A 20362-nucleotide genomic window follows, 5' to 3' on the forward strand; every position below is an offset into this window, starting at 1 on the left:
TTTTCTTCAAGCTTATTTCATCCTCGTCGCCAATGTCACATTTGTGGCCTGAAATGTGAAGTTAATAAAACATCGAACACAAGTTTTATCAGGTAAACTTCTCCGTTGTCTTTATTTTCCAGTTTCCTTTGTTCTCCTGCTTGTGCTCTTATCTCTCTCTCATACCACGTGACTTCCGGTACATCTCATACATATTCATTATCATGACAGTACCTTTTATCTAAATTGGCTGCTTCCAATTTTTAACTACTGTGTTAAAGCAGAAGTTTTATAATCAAGATTTAACAATTATTGTCACATTGTGAAATAAATAGCCTCACTGCTTTACATACTTCATTATGATTATTTGGAAATGATAGGGGAGGCAGGTTTTGTCACTCAACGTAAGAGTAGATTAAGGACCAGCTTTTACTGGACCTGAAAAATAAAATTTGAAATTTGGTTTGCTCGTTCTGAAAACAATGCATTGAACTAGTACTTAACCTACCAAAGAACATTTGAAGTGTAGTTTCTATTTCGCAGTTGAAGAAGATGAAACCATTTCAACCTTGTAAAATGGTCAGATCAATTATCATTAATAATGTTGGCTGAAAGAAAATAATGTCCAGATTGCTTGCATTAACTAGTCAGATTAAATGCTACTAAACATCTATTCTCATTTAGGTTGCTATTATAGTGTAAGGAATCAAACCAGACAGCAGACAATAATCTTGGAATGTGTACACATGGCATTTGTAGAAGCAAGATTACGATGCAATTTTTTAATGGCTCTTTACTTGTGGGTGCTCTACACATGAGCCCTGACTCTGAGCTCTCTGTCAGTGCATGTTGTACCTGATGAATTTGAGGACAGGACTGTACATTTCGCTTGGAACTAGATATCAGATAACCACATTCATGAAAATATGAATTATGAACTCAGGGCAGGATGAGGTCACTTGGCTTCTCAAGCCTGATCTGTCTGCCTCACATAAAGCCATCCCTCTGACTTGACTGATTACATTCGGGTCTCTGTATTTGCTGTTAAAGAAAATTATTTATCTGAAGTGAACAATATTGTTCACTAGGGAAGATGTTGACATAATTAAATTAGCTAATATTTCCAGAAGAATGTACATTTTATTTTGACAGAACTATTTAAGATTTGTTTATCATGATTACTCTGTTTTTCAATCTTAGGGCAATACTGGCATCCTTCTGGGAATGTTCATGGTGACCCTAGTTATCTTGGTTGCTTTCGTAACAGTACTGTCTGGAATTGGTGTGTTGGAGAGGTGCAGTCTTGGAAATGGAGGGATATACTCTATGATTTCTACAGTACTGGGAAGTCGAATTGGAGGAACCTTTGGATTTCTCTATGTTTTTGGACAGGTAACCAAGATTCTGAGATTGTGCTTTTTTAAATAAAATGAACAATTTATATCTTTCCCATTTTAAGCATCCCCGATTTAATCATTTAACTGTTGAAGCTGTCGAATTCCCTGTATTTTTGCACCTTGGTTTTTATTCCATGCTTCAAGGAATAAAAAAGCAATCTCTCAGATCAATCTTTGTTTATCAACCTCAATCTGTAATTGAGTGTCCTATTGTGTTTGATGATATTCCTGTGAAGAATCATGGGATGCTTTATATTGATGAATGACCTGAGAACCTTTATAAATGGAAGTTGCTGTTTTGTTTGCATCCTTTCTGAAATATGACAATATGATTATTGCACAGGTAAATTGCTGGCTTCAACGGTGACTCTACCAATACCTCATTTACCATTCATTCTGCCACGGTAGCAGAGGCACTCAAAATCCCAGTGGTGCCAGTGAGCAATCTAAGATTTGGGAATCCTTTCTGTAACATTTCTGGAATAGCTGTAGCTTTAAATCCTGCCACATCCTGTTGGCCATGAAGAAGTTTGGGTTCAGTGTGCGGTCAACAGTGAGGGCTTCACTAGTAATACTGAAGTTAGTTCACACAAAGATCTAGTCACCTGTGTGGGAGAGATTTCACATTTGCAGGTTTGTCACCCTAAGTTGTCATTTCTCAGGGGGGTCTGGCAATAATGATGTTATTTACTAGGTGGAGTGGTCGGACACATTGGAGAATTCCCCTAAGCAGCAGAAGAAGAGAAATGAATATCCTTTAAGTTTTAAATCCTTTACAAAGGAGTGCAAAGTGAAAGTTGGAACAGGGATACAGTCAAGTCCTATAAGTAGTTTCACAATGTTTGGAAATTTGGCTCTCAGGAACACCTCTCCCATGCTCCCTATAAATCATTCAAACTTAATTTCAGTGATACCTTTAATTACATTGGATTTAATTGATTATGCTACTGTGCAATATTTTATAAAAATGAATTTAAAAGTATTTTTGGGTATTAATAGAAATAATATCCAATAATTAAAAAAAAAATCTGTCGACCGACCACCAAAGTCAGAAGTATGCCAGATTATCAGACATTCACTGTATCCATCAAGGCAGAAACTGAAATGTTGGCCTTTCAAAGTAAAATGGATTTATTTTTAAAAAGCATAGAAAGATGAAATAATTATAAAAGGGAATTAATACCCAGGCACAGTTTTTATTTTAGGGCCGGAAAGATCAATAAGTGATGGTCATGGCATAGCACAGCCATTCTCAACGGGGTCATATGGCCCGCCCGGGAGCCACAGCACGTTTAAGTGGGGCCACAGACTGAAATCATATATTTTTCTTTTAATGATTTTTATGCAGTTGATAGGGAAGAAGTACAGAACAAACTAACTAAACCTGATTGCTTCACTGGAAAGGGATCCCATAAACTTTGAACAGACTCCGAAGGGGGGGGGGGGTCATAGTCAAAATAAAGGGTTGGCTTGGAACACCATTAAAATTAACCCATAAGCAATCTTCAGTTGTCATTTTATAGAGGGAGTCATTTGAAAACACTGCAGCTGCTTGCCAGTGCATTGACTGTACTGCAGAGAGCCGCAAATTCCAGAGGAACAGCTGCTTGCCAGTGCATTGACTGTACTGCAGAGAGCCGCAAATTCCAGAGGAACAGCTGCTTGCCAGTGCATTGACTGTACTGCAGAGAGCCGCAAATTCCAGAGGAACAGCTGCTTGCCAGTGCACTGACTGTACTGCAGAGAGCTGCAAATTCCAGAAGAACAGCTGCTTGCCAGTGCACTGACTGTACGGCAGAGAGCCGCAAATTCCAGAGGAACAGCTGCTTGTAGATTGCGGCATGTCGCCGTGCATTCAAGAAGTTGTGAGACTTTCTCATTTAAAATTGATGAAAAATACTGTGGATTTTGGAACAAGCAAGAAAACAGTGGTATACTCAACTGGTCAGGTAGCGTGTGTGGAGAGAGAAACAAATGAACGCTTCAGGCCTAAAACAAACAAATGTTCTGATGCAAGTTCTTTTCATTAACCTCCAATGTAAATTCCTCCCTCTCTTCCTCCCACCCCCTCCCTCCGCCTCTCTCCCTCTCCTACAGCATGAAACAGTTGCATCAGCCTAACTTGTCTATGCCGACCAAGTAGGGGTTGTGCGCTAGTCCCATTTGCCTGCATTTTGGTCCATATCCTTCATACTCCTTCCTATCCATATGTATATCCAAATACCTTGGTAATGGTGTGTCTGCTTGTATGGCTTCCTCTGGTATCTGGCACCAGATGCGTATGACCCTCAAGGTGTCCCACTTAAATCTCACTATTATATAAAACCTATAACTTCAAGTTTTAGAATTGTCTACCCTGAGAAATAGACTGTGGGTATTCATCTTATCCATGCCCCTCATGATTTTATAAACCCTGATAAGGTCATCCCCTCAACCTTCTATGGAGTAGGAATAAAGACTCTCCCTCCTGAGCAGGACAGTTTCTGTTTTGTCAGGAATTTTTGTTTTTTTCATTCTCTTGATTATATTTCTTAAGGCCACACCCAATTTTGTTTGTTAAGTTGGAGAAATTGGTGAGTTATGTATTTTTAAGAAATCTGTAAAAAAAAATTAAGACCAGGATGGGACAGTTTATTACTGATATTGCATGAGAGTAAATGTGAAGTAGAAACAGACCGAAATGCTGGAGGAACTCTTTCAGTGTCCAGAGGAGACGAAGACTCAGTGTATTGCTGACGTTTCGAGTCTGAGCCCTTCATCAAGGAATAAGCAGGAAATCTCAGAATAGAAACAGTCCAGACCAACAAAAGATGTCAATTGGATATGATAAGGGGAGAGTTGAGAATTGATTTTTTTTTTTCCTTGTGTGAAAGGAGACAGGGAAAAGGGAGCAAGAGACAGAGCTGGGAGGAGAATTAAGGGGGGTGGTTTAAGGAGAGCCAGAGAAGTTGGAGGATGCCCAGTCAGAAGATGAGGTGTTGTTCTTCCAACTTTCATGAGGTCTCAGTCTGGCCATGCATGAGGCCATAGACAGACTTGTCAGCAAGGGAATGGGATGGGGAATTGAAATGGGTGGCCATTGGGAGATCCACATTATTGTGAGGATCAAGCTTGTTCCATAGACAGACTTTCATTAACAATTCTGACCCTCTGCAATGGACTAGGCTCATCAGCACCTGAATTCTACAGGCAGTAATTAGTCATTGAGCTATGCCTCTATTTTAAAAGTGCAGTTGTCGAAAATATTTTGTGTGCAGAAAGATGTTATTCATTCCTTGCTTTTCACTTGGATTAGCTGCTTCTCTGACACAAAGCTATAATTACTGCCTAGCAATTTCTCTGTCCCTCCAAATATGCCTTGACTCGTTCCCTCACATAATTATTTAAAGTGCTTTGGTTTTTTTAAAAACAATTGCCTTTTCTTTACTCACACTGACATTTTTTGCTGTGGTTCGATTTATTTTAAGGTTACACACCCACATGTTTATTCATAGCCAAATGACTTTAGATGTACAACTGATGTAACCTAATTAACTAAAATTTGTTTTTCTTTTTCTAGTACTGTTCAGAAAAGAATCAAAGGGTATTTTTCTTTCACCAGTCTTGTTAATTAGAATAAGGTAGTAAATCAGTCTCATTTTTTAAACTAAATGAAATGAAGAACTGAATTTTGACAGGGAGCATGTAGTAAATATTACATTAGTGATTTATCTATTTAGCTGAAATGAACAACCAAGTTGTCGCCTGGAACAAATATAATAACAAAATTCTGTTGTGTACTCATGAAGCCATTCATCATGTGCAAGTTGCCTGTTGAATGTGGAATCTTTGGGATCATTTTGTGGAACACATCTAAACAATCTGACTTGATCTGGTGTTATTTGTGAATCAGCATCACATCTTAAAACTTCTCACAAGAATACGTAACAGATAAGAAGAGCTTATGCCAGTGTGCCGATGATCTGATAGAACAGCAAAATCAGCCCAAGGGGCTTATTGACCCATTTCATTAGTCATGATCAGAGGACTTGCAGCAGGAGATGACTTTGTGGTGTTATAAGGAAAAGCCCGGTGAATAAATCTACTTGAATTTTGCTGATGAATAATAGGCCAACAATATTGACAGAAGAAAGTGCAAGGTTCTATCCCTTGTTTCTATCTGAATAATTATTTGTACTTATGAAGTCAGGACGTTTCCAGAGGACTGGAAAAAAAAATCACAAATTTCACTCCACTTAAGAAGGGAGGGAGGAAAAAGTCAGGAAATTATAGGCCAGTTAGCCTAACTTCAGTGATTGGTAAAATTTTAGAATCCATTATTCAGGATGAGGTTTCAGCTAGATTTGTCAAAATTAGCATGTTTTCCTTCAGGGGAGATCTTGCCAGACAAATTTGTTGCAATTTTATGAGGAAGTAACAAAAGAACATAGACAAACGAGAGTAAGTGGATATTGTTTATTTGGATTTTCAAATGGCCATTGACAAGCTGTCTCATATGAGGCTGTTGAACACAACAGGGACTCATGGTTTGACAGGAAAGATACTGGTATGATAGAAAATTGAATGACAGGCAGCAAAGAATGGGAATAAAGGAAGCCTTTTCAGGTTGGCTGCCGGTGTCTGTGTTGTGACCGTTACATTTCACGTTGTATGTTAATGATCTGGACGACAGTATTGATAGCTTTGTAGTCAAGTTTGTGGATGATACAAAAATAGGTGGAGGAGCCACGAATGATGAAGAAGCAGGGAATCTGCAGAGGGACTTGGAGAGTTAGGGAGAATCGGCCAAAAAAAAAAGGCAGATGGAGTACAGCATAGGGAAGTGCATGGTCCTGCATTTTGGTAGAATGAATAAAGAATTTAGAAAATGGAGGTCTAAAGGAACTTGGAAATCCTAGTGCAGAATTCCCCAAAGATTAACTTGCAGATTGAATTGGTAGTAAGAAAGGCAAATACATTGTTATTGTTAATGATAAAGAGTTTATTGTCTTGTACATTTTACAATGTATATATGCACTGAAATTCTTACTTGCTGCAGCTGAGCAGGTCACAAAGCGATAGTGTGTGAAAACAGGCTTTTTGTCCCAACTTGCCTATGCCGATCAAAATGTCCTACCCACACTAGACCCACCAGACTTGTTTGGCCTCTATTCCTCTCCTCTCCGATCCATGTATCCATCCAAATGTTCCTTAAATATTACAATAGTACCTGCAACCCGTTCCATACAATCACCACCTTCTGTGTAAGAAAGTTACCTGCTGGATTCCTTTTAAGCCTCCCCCCACCTCACATGAAGCCTATGTCCTCTGGTTACTGATTCCTCTACTCTGGGCAAAATCCTCGGTGCATTTACCCATTCTTCATGTTGGCATTCACTTTGAACAGGTTTGTAAGGCATTGGTCAGACCTCATTTTGAGTATTGTCTGCAGCTTTGGGCCCCATACCAAAGGAAGGATTTTCTGCTAATAAAGAGGGTCCAGAGAAAGTATATGAGAAGGATTCTGGGGATGGGGTGGGGGTTAACTTATGAGGTGTTTGATGGCTCAAGAAGGATGTGGTGGGGAGGGGGGGGGTGGGGAAAGTAGGAGGATCTTATTGAAGGCCAAGAAGATTGAGTGAATGTGGAGGAGATGTTTCCAGTTGTGGGAGGATCTAGGACCAGGGGGCACACCCTATGAAGAAAAGGACACCCATGTGGAACAGACACGAGGAGATGTTTCTTCAGATGAAGAGTAGAATTTATTGCCTCGGAGATAGTGGAGGCCAAGCCATCGGGCATTTTTATTTTTTTTTTAATTTTTTTAAATTTTTTATTTTTCACACCATAAATCACATTAGCCATGATATACACTATTTCTTTTTCACACATATACAGTGACTTTTTCTCCCCCCCCCCCCTCCTCCCAAGCCACCCCCCCACCCCCCCCTCTCATCCATTTTAGGTATACAATCTAGGTTGCATTAAGCCAGTCAGACAATGTTGTCATTCAACAAAAATACACCAGAAATTCTACTGAGTCCATTCTTTTCTTTCCTTCTCCTTCCATCAACTTAGGTAATGTTTGTCCCCGGTAGGTTTTCGCTATTGTATTTAATGTAAGGCTCCTATACTTGTTCGAATATTTCAATATTATTTCTTAACCTATATGTTATTTTTTCTAATGGAATACATTTATTCATTTAAATTTAGTAGTTTCTTCCTTTTAATTTGGTTATGTATTCCATTAATATTTAGTCATATAGTTCAGCTATATTTTGTTTATCTTCTCTTTCCGTTTTTCCATCATTACCTTTCCTCCTTTTCCATTTCTGTTTTCTTATTTTCAACTCTTTATAAGACAACATTCCTACAACATCCAACATTTTCCTTATTCTCCTATTTCTATCTTATTTATCCCCAATCTCCCCTTCCCCTCCTGAGTTGTCCTTTATCCCTTGTCGGACAACCACATCTCCCCTCTCCATTTGGATTTGCGAATCCACTCGCAAGCGTCAACTGATTTTGCAGTGACCGCTATTTCCCCTCACCCCGCCCCCCCCAGAAAAGATTTCACTTTTCATATGTCACAAAGGTCACTCTTTTAATTCCCTCCTTATTCTCTCTATTCCATTACCTTCCCTTATTAATTCTTGTCTATACTATCTATATTTTCCTCTAAGTACAGATACATTCACGTATGCACATTGTCTCTATTCACTCTTATACCTCTTTACCCGCATACATATCAATCGTGATCATTTTTACTCTCAAAACCCGTCTTCATCCCTCAGTCTATTTTTGTCTTTACCCACATACATATCAATCGTGATCATTTTAACTCTCATTACCCGTCTTCCTCCCTCAGTCTATTTTTGTAATTGTTCTGCAAATTTTCGTGCTTCTTCTGGATCCGAGAATAGTCTGTTTTGTTGTCCTGGAATAAATATTTTCAATACCGCTGGATGCTTTAGTATAAATTTATACCCTTTCTTCCATAAAATCGCCTTTGCTGTATTGAACTCTTTTCTCTTCTTTAGGAGTTCAAAACTTATATCTGGATAAATGAAGATTTTTTGCCCTTTATACTCCAGTGGTTTGTTGCCCTCTCTTACTTTTTCCATTGTCTTCTCCAGTACCTTTTCTCTTGTAGTATATCTTAGGAATTTTACTACAATAGATCTTGGTTTTTGTTGTGGTTGTGGTTTAGAGGCCAATACTCTATGTGCCCTTTCTATTTCCATTTCTTGCTGTAGTTCTGGACATCCTAGGGTCTTAGGGATCCACTCTTTTATAAACTCCCTCATATTCTTGCCTTCTTCATCTTCCTTAAGGCCCACTATCTTTATGTTATTTCTTCTGTTATCATTTTCCATTGTATCTATTTTTTGTGCTAGTAGTTCTTGTGTCTCTTTAGTTTTTTTATTAGATTCCTCCAATTTCTTTTTTAAGTCTTCTACCTCCATTTCTGCTGCTACTGCCCGCTCTTCCATCTTGTCCATTTTCTTTCCCATTTCTGTTAAGGTCATATCTATTTTATTCATTTTCTCTTCTGTGTTGTTTATTCTTTTTCTTAAATCCTTAAATTCCTGTGTTTGCCATTCTTTAAATGACTCCATGTATCCTTTAATAAGAGAAAGTATATCCTTTATCTTGCCTTTCTTTTCTTCTTCTATTTCACTGTACTCTTCCTCTTCCTCTTCTTCTTCCTCTGGGTTGGCCATCTGTTGTTTCTTTGGTGCCCTTTCCTTCTCTTCTTTCTTGTTTCTATTGTCTTCTGTGGTCTCTTCTTGCTGCAGGTGTTCTGCAGCTGTCATTGCCGGCTGTGGAGATCGACTCCCCAGCTGGTCCCCCCTCCCGTCGGTGTGTTTTTTTTCATTCGCATCGCGCATGCACGAGGAATTGCGCATGCGCGGTTGCGCACTTTTACTCGGCTCAGCGAGCCATTTTTGTAGTCCATTATTTACCGACCTGAGGGAGCGGGTTTCTCTCTCCGCAGCGGGCCTCTTCGGACAGGTAAGGCCTTCACCTTTTTCCTCCTTTGTCTTCTCTTCCTCTCTTCTTACCGTTGCTTTCCATTTTTCTTTTTTTGTCGCCATCTTCTTTCCACCTTTATACTCACTTTTCTGTAACTTTTATTTCTGTGCCTTTGTGTTTTCCTTTGTTTTTCCCGACTTTTCTGGAGAGGGCTGGAGTTCACCATCCGGCCACTACTCCATCACGTGACTCCTCCCCCATTGGGCATATTTAAAGTAGAAGTTGATAGGTTCTTGAGTAGAAAGGGTGTCAAAGGTAATGGGGAGAAGGCAGGAGAATGGAGTTGAGAGGAAAGATCCATCAGCCAGGATTTGAACAGAGGAGCAGACTCACTGGATTGAATTACCTAATTCTTTGCCTACATCTTATAATCTTCTGGTGAATGAAGAAGGCTGCTGGATTTTACACTTGCAGTCCCAGATTCATAGAATGATTTAACACAGAAGTTGACTCTGGTCTGATCCTTTGGTAGGATTAAATAATTGGTCATAGAACAGAAGGAATCATTCCATGTTGAAAAAGTTTCAAGATTAAGACTTAATTGTGTGTGCTGAAAAAGAAATCCTCTTGTCAACTCTTTAGCTTGATCATCACCAGTCTGAGCTTTCTGGTTACAGGGACACCTCTATCAAAGTAACCCTTAATTTTGAGCATTCCTAACATATCTCCTGTATTTTTTTGATCAGGGAGCAAATGAAGCCTCTTCAAATAATTGGATTATTTACTGAGATATTCGAGTAAATCTTTTCTGTTCTGAACCCAACGCAATACTTTTTTTTCTAGCAAGCTGTCCATGGCTTCTTGCACTGCTAAATTGAGGCTACCTGCACATTGTACTCTGTCTGGCTGCTCTCCAGCCTGATGTAATTAATAATGACCTCTCCCCCTCCTCTAAGTCTCTCTATCCCTCTGTCTCCCTACCTCCTGCTCCCCACCCCCTTCTCTTCTTTCTTCTAATGGAGAGTCATCCTCTCCCCTATTACTTCTCAGCTTTTTTTCTCTTCTACCATTCCATCTGTATCCACCTGTGAGTTCTCATCTGTGCTTCTCCCCCTGACCCTCCCTCCTCTCCACATCTCCTCCCCCCTCCACCTAAGTTTTAATCAGGCACCTGCCTGTTTTTGCTTATATCTGACGAAGAGCACAAGCCTGAAACGTTTGTTACTTTTTACAGCGGAATGATGCTGTATGGCCTGCTGAGGTTCGCCGGCACTTTTGTATATTGGACTCTACCCCAGCATCTGCAGACTTTCTTGTTTAGCCCCAGATTACTCACAGTATTCCCAAACCAGCCATCCTACTTCAAATGTGCATTAAAAATCAGGAATAAAATAGGTTAAGGATCAGAAAGTCCGAGACCTTCAATCACTTAATACTACACTGCAGTTCTAAAGTTGCACAATTGAACATGTATAGATTTTTTTTCCTGATTGGAAATGTAATGCAGGTCGAATACCCCTTATCTGAAATGCGTGGGACCAGAAATGTTTCAGATTTTCGAATAATGTTTAGGGTAACTAAGCAGCACAGTAGCATTTGCAGAATACCTGTATCAGCTATTAAACAACAAACAATGACAGGCTTTCAATCTCCAATGACAATGCTGTGTTTTGATCAAAAGGTTACAGTGTAACGGGGTCACTGTAGTTATAGCTCGAGGTTATAGCTCGAAGTTGAAGAAAGAAGACTCTTACATGAAGGGAGTGTAATCGACACTGACTATTGGGCTGCAGCTCTGCCTTTTATAGACAGCCGGCTGTGTCACCACACCAGGGTGTGGCTTGAGCGAGGCTGGCTACCGATTGGCTGTCCCGGATGTGCAGGCCCGGATTGGATCCCTTGCGATCCGCTGGCGGTGATTGATCGATTCGACCTCTATTACTGTGGCCTATGGGAGTGGGTGTCTCATCCTGCTTGCTGTTTCCTCAGTCGCTGTGTTTGACGGCCATTTCCTGCGTCGGCCTGTTCCAACGTTACACTGTATTTTTTTTTTCAATGCACTTAATGTTGTTGGCCATGTTACCCTCAAACACGGCATTTTAGATGGAGATGAATTTCAGATATTACATGAAAATAATGTTTGTACTTTCCAAAAAGAAACTTGATCTCCTGCTGACAAAAGATATAGTTACACCTCTGATTATCCAAAATGCTGGGACCAGGCCTATGTTAGATAAATGGTTTCTTGTGGAGAACTGACCCTTTTTAAAAACCAGCCCACTAGTAACAGCAAATCACTTGTATCGATGTTTAACAAGAAGGGAAAGGCTTTTTAAGCATTAAAATAATGTTTTATTCTCACTAAAAAAAAATGCTGGCCACTGCTAATCATAGAGACCTCCTCACCAACTTCCCGACTGCTGCTGGGAGCCCAACGTTCCTGTTCCTGCCCGACGTCCCCTCTGAGAATCTGATTTCAGTAATCGGAGTTGTACTGTGAATGCAGCACCTGGATGGCTTTTTTTAAATGCATCACAATGAGTAATGCTTGTAGGTCTGGCAGTGAAGATGGTTGGTCACAAACTGTCGCAACAGAGTGTCAGAGCCCCACATGGGCAAGTGACGCCAGGTGTGGAATTTTCCACATTGACGTCATGTCAGCGCTCAGAAAGTTTCAGATTTTGGTGAATTTCGGTTTTTCGAATAAGGGGTACTCGACCTATTGTGTGCAGTTCTGAATTATTTGTTTAACTTGGCAAGATCAGTTAGGTATTTGCAAGAATAAGTTGCTTTTGGCAATTGATTCAACTTGTCCATTAGCATGTGAATGATGTTATTTTCCATGTGTAACTGCTGGGGTTCTTGGGTACTTTTGGTCTTCCCAGTACAGCAGTGGTTAACCAACAACTACTCTTATCCTTCAGGGTCTCCCTCCTCGCTGCCCACTACGCCACTCCTGCGTAGAACTGACTTTCATATTTATTAGCCACCATCACCCCACCCCTCCCCCGTCCTCCAGCTAATCTGCTGTCACTAACCCCCCTCCCCCATCCTTCAGCTAATCTGCTGTCACTAATCCCCTCCCCAAGTCAAAGGCCCTTCACCCCGATTTGCTATCTCTTTCTCTGCTCCATTAACCAATCAGGTTGTACCCCAATGTTTGATTGTTTTATTTCTTCCGGTGCTGCCTGATCTATTGAGTCCCTCCAGCTTCTCATTGTTTGCTCTAGATCGCATATCTGCAGATCTTGTATTTCTCTATCCTAATGACTTCTCTGTGACCACCTCCAGTCCTGTATAATATCGCCAGTATCGCATTGAATGCTGAGCTCCCCACCCCTCCAGGCAAACCAGAGTTTGGTGATCATCTCAAAGCTAGTGTCTGGGTGAAATTTCAGGCAACACATTTTCACAGCTGGAAACTTGCAGCTAGAGGCCACAACTCGTGCACCCAGTCAGGTGCTGCAGATTTCAAGGTATGAAATGCTAAAATAGACTATTGCCTGGCTGAAAGTCATTTTTTACAGACAAATTTCCATTTGAAAAATGTTTCTGATGACCAGGGTAAAAATAATGCTTTCTTGCAGTGTGTTGCAGGTGCCATGTACATTACGGGCTTTGCCGAATCCATTGCCGACTTGTTGAACCTCAGTAACATCTGGGCAGTTCGAGGAATTTCCATTGCTGTACTAATAGGATTACTAGGAATTAATCTAGCAGGAGTCAAATGGATTATTCGGTTTCAGCTGCTACTGCTAGCCTTGCTGGCTATCTCTACGATGGATTTCGTGATTGGGACATTCACACATCTAGACCCTGGTAAGAAAATTAATTGTCAGTGCTGCCAATATTTATGTAGATAAAAATTTCAGATTCCAGCCTTTACTGCTCACTTGTGTCTCAGACAGTGGGACTCATAAAATTGTTTCCCTAAAACTTTTAATGATTAGTTTTATAAATTAATATAGAGTACGTTTCCAATTATTTGAAAATTTCTCAGTTATCTGAAATTTTTTTGGCAGAGATCTGACGTCACAAGTTGGAAAAAAAATCTTAAATTTATGCATTTATCTTATTTTGTAAGCAGCGATCACGGTTTTTTTTTTGGTAAGAATTAAACATTATTTCATGGTGTTTATTTTCTTGTTGTTTAACCGTTGATACAGATATTCTGCCGATGCTATTGGGCTGCTTACAGCAATTTCTCGGTTATCTGAAAAATTCAGTTAACCGAAAAATGTGCAATCCCAAGCATTTCAGATAATCTGAAACGTTCTCTATTATGAATTTATTATGATTATTATTATCTACCTTTTGTTGCTTCCAGTGTAACAAGGCTGGCTATTTTATAACATTGTGCAATACAAATGTTACACAAGGATATGATCCTGATTTATTTCTAAATACATAAAATTTTGTTTTGAACAAATCATCAATGTGTATTTAAGGCAAAGATTGATTGGTTCTTGATTACCCAGGGCATCAAAGGTTATGGGGAGAAGGCTGGGCAGTGGAGTTGAGTGGGAAATGGATCCGATCATGATGAAATGGCCAGCAGACTTGATGGGTTCTTATGTTTTATGGTGTTATGATTGCAAACTACAACTGAAAATACTCAGTGAGAAACTGAGTTAATGTTTTAGGTCAGTAATTTTTTTCATAAGGTCGAGAAAGATTAGAAATGAACACGCTTCAAGTTGTAGAGAAGTGGATAAAGGGAAAGCAAATGTTTGTCGAAAGACGGAGACCTCGAGAAATTCAATGACAAGCTATCAGCTAAGTGATACCTTGTTAAGTACGGCTGATTTGCTGTTCTAGGTCAAAAGAAATGAATAAAAACGTGGAAAAGTAAGCGAAACTGTGTGTGGGGAAAAAATTATTGTGATTGGTATTGGGACTGAAATAAGCGGTTATATTAAATAAAATTTTGATTTCCATTGTTCTCTATTAAATCTTGCTTAAGAAATAGATACTGGAAAAGACTATTTGATCTCTCGAGCTCCACTGTTCACTGAGATTGTAGTTGATTTATTGCGCCAACACCATTTTCCTACTCCAACCACATATTCGTTGATTTCTCTAAAATTTAAAAATCTATTGATATTTGTTTTGAATTGAGTCAAATAGTGATTCACTGCTCTTTGAGTGAAACATTTTTCCTCACATGTCCTGAAAAAACCTTTCCCTTATTATGAAACCGCAGCTCCTGCCTCTAGACCAGCGTTTCTCAACCTTTTTACCCTTGTGGAACCCTTGAAATAGTTTTCATATCTCAGGGAACCCCTGCATAAGAATTAATATCTATTTCTTATATATTTTTATCGTAGTTCATGTGGTAAACAATATATATTTCTTTTGGATAACTTGTTTAAGAAAAAAATGACCCTTATTTCTGTCAAATTTATTGGCAATGCAAAAAAAAATCACACTGCTCGTTTGAGACCTCACACCGAGGTTTTCATTCACAAAAAAATTCTGTAAACATAAATAACCAATATCACACATGTATGACATATAAACAGAATGAAAGCAGATAACTCTTACAATAACTTAAAGAAATAAAGCTGAAGGAAATAAAGGTAAACAGAGTGAGTCACTCAATGATACACAAATCCGCCACGTACAGGTCCTGTCCACTAACCAGTGAAGGCGGTTTCACACTGGCGCACACCATATAAACATCGCTAAATACATTCCCTATGATTATTATAATTTTAAATAATGTGAGGTTGAAGCTTTTTTTATAATAACCAAGGATTTTCCAACAATATGCTATTCGTGTATAGTAAAACTACAAATATAAAATTAAACAAAAAGTACTCAAAAATGCATTAGCCTATTTATCACTGTTTCTCGTGGAACCCCTAGCGACCTCTTGCAGAACCCTAGGGTTTCTTTTTTCCAACTAGAGTGAATAACTTTTCCCACTTTTTCCTTCATGTTGTTTCTTTCCTCCTGTGGAAAGAGAATAGGATGTTGCTGGTGGAACTTGGAAGACCATCGATATGCCACTGTTTTATGCTGGGGCTTTCTTGATTATCTTTTGGATTTTTAAAGTTAATTGATGTTGTGCTTTTTGCTCTCCTTTGGCCTCTTCTGTGAAATTATGAAGATTTAATGTAGAGGAAATGGATTGTTCGCTGTACTTTTTTTTACATGACCAAAGGTTATGTCGTGACCCACCACCTTTTGACTTTCTAGGTCTGGAGGATTCAAAAGTTATATTCCAAACAATTGGCAGCATTTAACATTTCTGGACTGGGATTGGGCCCAAATGACTTGCTTCCACCTGGAGTTAAACAAGAAAGCTGCAGATGCTGTGGTCTAGTGCAATATTCAAAACATGCTGCAGAAACTCAGCAGGTCATGCAGCATCCATAGGAAGTAAAAGGCAGCCAAAGTTTTGGGCCTGAGCCCTTTGAAGCAATGATTCCTAATAAAGGTCTGAGGCCCAGAATGTTGGCTGCCTTTTACTTCCTTTGGATGCTGCGTGAACTGCTGAGTTTCTCCAGCGCTCTGTTTACTGCATGGCCTGTTTCCATGCTCTGTGACACTGACTGTATGACATTAGATGCTATCTTAAATTCATTTGATTCAATAACTAATTTACTCCAGGATATACAGCAAAATCTCTGTTAACCCAAATTGAAGCAACCGTCAACCTCAAACAAATGGCAAAAAAATTGCAGAAAATAAATAGGTAAAAAATCCAAAAGTTTAAAATTAGTGCCCCCCCCCCCCCCCCCTACCCTGTGGCCAGTCCTCCAATCCCGCAACATGCAATCTCAAGCAACCAGAAAATTCACCTGTCTGGCATCTACCAATACCATAAGTGCCGGATAACAGGAACTTTACTGTAATTTGTTACTATTGACAATAAATGAGTTGGTTGGCTTAACTATTGTAATTAATTTCACTATGGAGGAATTTATTTTGTTCAATGGAAAGATTGGGCTTTTTTGAGAAAACAGGTGCTTTACTGTTAGGAATCTGCCTTTTTAGGATACAATGAAACATGTGACTCATATCCATATCTGGCCTAAAATGATGTTAGTCTGTTAGTGTTCATGGAAAGAGAAGCAAACTTTAAAATTTGAGTTCAAAGCCCTTTTCTGGAAAAGAGAGACAAAGTTTTAAATTGCACGGAGGGTGATGGAGGACTGTGGAAGAGTGGAGACAACTGGAGCAATGAAAAGATATGGTTAGGTAAGAGTTAGTGGGATATGAGCCAAACACTGACAAATGGGGAAAGTTTAGGTGAAGGTTTCATTATTGACACGTAATTCTACATTTAGAATGTAACATGCATGACATTCTTTAACTTTGTCTACTGTAAGGAAGACAGAGAGTCGCCACTTTGTCCAGCACCCCTCGCAGAAATGAGGTCCCATTGGGGATCAACGAATGTTAGTGAAGAGAAGATAACCGAGTTACTATGGCAGATGGATTGCTATAGCAGAACTGGCCAGTTTTGATACGACAGTTTCTGTTTTCATTGTTCAGATTTCCAGTATCTACAATGTTTTTGTTTTTATTTCTATATTTGGCTCACTCACTAGTTTTGACCTTGCATCTGAGGAGCAGTCCAAAATGAGAAAAGAAGTTATAAATTCCTTTCACAAGACATTCCAAAGCACTTCAAAATTCTTTTAAAGTCACCTTCCCAATGTAATATTCTGAGGCATTATCTCACTCATCTCCTAACAGTTGACCAGATGCTTGGAAATAAATTGGCTGTTTGCTTCCTTATACAAGAAATGGTCTGGAAGAATTATAAAACAAGTAGAAAATAATTTGCAAGATAAGAAGTACTATCCTAACAGTTAATCAATACAGAACTTAAAGAATGCATATGCTGTTCAATACAGCAATACATTTAGAATCCAGCTGAGGTCTCTGTTCCATCGGCCTCTTCTAAAAAGCAACTGTTTCTTTTCATGATGACTGAAGAAAACAGAAGCAGGAACTTCATTATCCAAAGGAGGCCAAGTGGCCCATAGGAAATTGCATCACTTGCTTTTTATACATAAATTTTTAATTTGCTCTTGAAGAAATTAGTTTGTTGGTGAAAATCCACCCCCCCCCCTCCCCGCATCTGTAAAGAAAAGTTCCATTCTCTGAATATATTGATAATCAGGAGGTACTGATGAAGAAACTGCTGTGCCCTGTTTTGCGATGCTTCTGCATAAAAGAAGCGCATGCTCCGAGAGATGCTTGCTTTTAACGTTATCCGCAAACTTTGTGTTTAATCATGTGCTAATATGTTTTCCCCACATAACTTGAATGCGTTTTTCACTGAGCGAGAAGTAAAAAATTTTTTGAACTTGTGTTTGATTAGGAAGGATGTGGCTGTCCACTGCTGATAAGTTGCTGACCCCTGAGTTTGTCAGCTTTGCCCTCTCCTTTCTGTTCAGGTTTCCTTGTTTTAAGCGCAGAGAGAAATTAACATTTCTGGTGAGTCTCTTTTCATGGATCAAGTAAAGTATGAAAATTGGGAATTTGTAATCAGTGGCAAAAAGCCAAGAGAATCATTTTGAGGTTTTCTATTCTTTTTGTTTGTAAATTTTATTTTTAATTTGCATCAATACAATTACAATATTTATCTATATCATGAAAATTTAGCAATGAAAAAAGAATACATAATTTCATATTTCCTCCCCCCCATCCTCCCCAAAAAAGTAGGATAGATAGAAGAAAAGAAATAAAAGCCTGGCTGATAATCATATAGCCCCTTAATTAGTTAAATTTCAGATTTACATAATGCCTTAAATTAACTATTGAATTAATTAATTAAGGTGAGTTGGAGCGGGAGTGGCAGATGCTGTAGATGAAGTCATAGCAACAAAATCCATATAAGGTTTCCAAATCATATCAAATATTTCTGGTTGATTCCATAAATTATACATTATTTTCTATAATGGTCTACAACTTTGTAATTCCGTTTGCCATTTATTCAACCCCACATTATTGTTTAATTTCCATGTAACGGCAAAACATTTCTTTGCTATTGCTACACTTCAAAACTTCTGCTAAGTATCTAACTTCAAATCAAAAACATCTCCTAATAGAAGTATTTTGGGATCCTTCAAAACTTGCACCTTCATAACTCATCCCAATAAAATACTTGTATCTTCCCAAAATTTTCCAAATTTTTCACATTGCTAAACTGCATGGAGAAATAGTTCTACTTCTTTATTACATCTTAAACATTGATCAGAACAATTTGAATTAATTCCATGTAATTTGTATGGAAGATAATATAATTTATGTAAAAAATTAAATTGTACCATTTGGTATCTAACATTAATTGTACTAGTTACACTTCCATGACATAATTTTGACCATACTTTTTCTTGAATTTGTATATTTAAATCTCTTTCCCATCTCAATTTAGATTTAAATAAATCCTTTTTCTGCACAGTCTCTCATAATTTTATATACATTAGTAATAAATCTTTTGCAAACATATCAGTAATTAAATATCTGGTCATCTAAAATTTGTTCCTAACTTTCATTTTAAGCTTATAATAAGAAAAAAATAGTATTATTTGGTATTATTATTACTTAACTTTAAATTTGTCAAAAGTTTAAAAAAAAATCCAAAATACAATTCTTTATCCTTTTTATTCCACAATTATACCAAATATCAAAATAAACATTATTAACTGTAAAATGAATCAAAGGATTTTGCTTTAATAACATTCTACCCAACCAATAATTCTTCATTCTCCTTTCTACATGTCTTCCATTCCATATTACAAGTATATGTTTCAAAATTGGTGTATCTATTTGCCCTGTCAAGTCTTTCATGCCATTTATATAAAATATGTTCAGATTTATATTCTCCTATTTTGCTCATTTCAGTTTATACCCACGCTGTATTTTCATCAGTCTGATAATAAGAAGACAAAAATTTAAGTTGAGCTGCTTTACAGAAATTTTTAAAATTGGGCAATTGTCGTTCTTCCTCGATCAGTTTTCCATGTTACTTTTTCTAATAGCATCCTAGACATTTTGTCTCACCAAATAAACCTTCTTACACTTTTATTTAAATCTTGAAAAAACATTGTTGGTACAAAAATTGATAATGATTGAAACAAGTATTGTATTCTTGGAAAAATATTCATCTTCACACAATTTATCCTTCCTATTAAAGACATTTGCAAATCCTTCCATCTTTAAATCTTCTTTAATATTCTTCACTAAAGATGTAATTTAATTTAAATAAATTATTTAAATTCTTATCAATATTAATTCCTTGATCATCTAGACAAGGTTGAACACTATCTCCTTTTTTATTTGCTTTGGCCATAGAATCTTTAGCAGAGTTGATTAGAAGAGATAATGAGATTGAAGGTTTTAACATAAATGATAAAGAACATAAAATTAGCCTTTTTGCAATTGATGTAATATTATATCTTACAAACCCTGAAAGTTCATTTAAAAACAAGTAAATATTCAACTGGCGGAGTATGGGTTAATATCAGATTATAAGGTAAATATTGATGAAAGTAAAGTAATGCCAATGACTGAGACAGATTATACTCAAGAAAATTACAAAATTTAAATGGCAGAAGGAGACAGTCAAGTATCGAGGTTTTCTATTCTTGATGTCTGTAATGTGATTGAGACTTGTTTGGAGCACAAACAAGCTTTTATTAGCTTACAATTAATGGCTGGTATCTACAATGGTCTTCAGGTAAATTGGAGGAAAGGCGGGAAAACAGGATTTCTATCAGAACCGATGGTGGAGGAGCCAAGAGGAAGGGCCAGTCATTAATATACCCATAGACAGTGAATTCCAGTTCACTGCATTCACTCCTTCCTTCAGAAGAGAACCTGTCGGTGAAAATAGACCACATTTTGCAGCACGAGCTTTTTACAATTATTTACAAGTTGAGTCTGTCTGGGGCAGACAGGGTTATTCTGGTCAAGCATCTTAGAACTGGCGGACTTTTCTATTCCAGAACTTCCTGTACCTCCTGTGGCTCTTGGATACTGGGAATCAAAGGGGGACTCGGGGGTTCGGG

At 38.1% G+C, this 20362-nt stretch overlaps 1 protein-coding gene across 1 annotated transcript in view; it reads left to right on the forward strand.

Moving 5' to 3' along the window:
- Positions 1–20362, forward strand: part of slc12a8 (solute carrier family 12 member 8) — a 130707-nt gene that overhangs the window by 28510 nt on the left and 81835 nt on the right. Inside the window, exons 4-5 of the mRNA XM_069930521.1 lie at positions 1180–1371; positions 12920–13151. Coding sequence (XP_069786622.1) covers positions 1180–1371; positions 12920–13151 — 424 coding nt within the window. The remainder of the gene's footprint in view (positions 1–1179; positions 1372–12919; positions 13152–20362) is intronic.

Source organism: Narcine bancroftii, chromosome 4 (assembly GCF_036971445.1).
Source record: "Narcine bancroftii isolate sNarBan1 chromosome 4, sNarBan1.hap1, whole genome shotgun sequence".
Classification (NCBI taxonomy): domain Eukaryota; kingdom Metazoa; phylum Chordata; class Chondrichthyes; order Torpediniformes; family Narcinidae; genus Narcine; species Narcine bancroftii.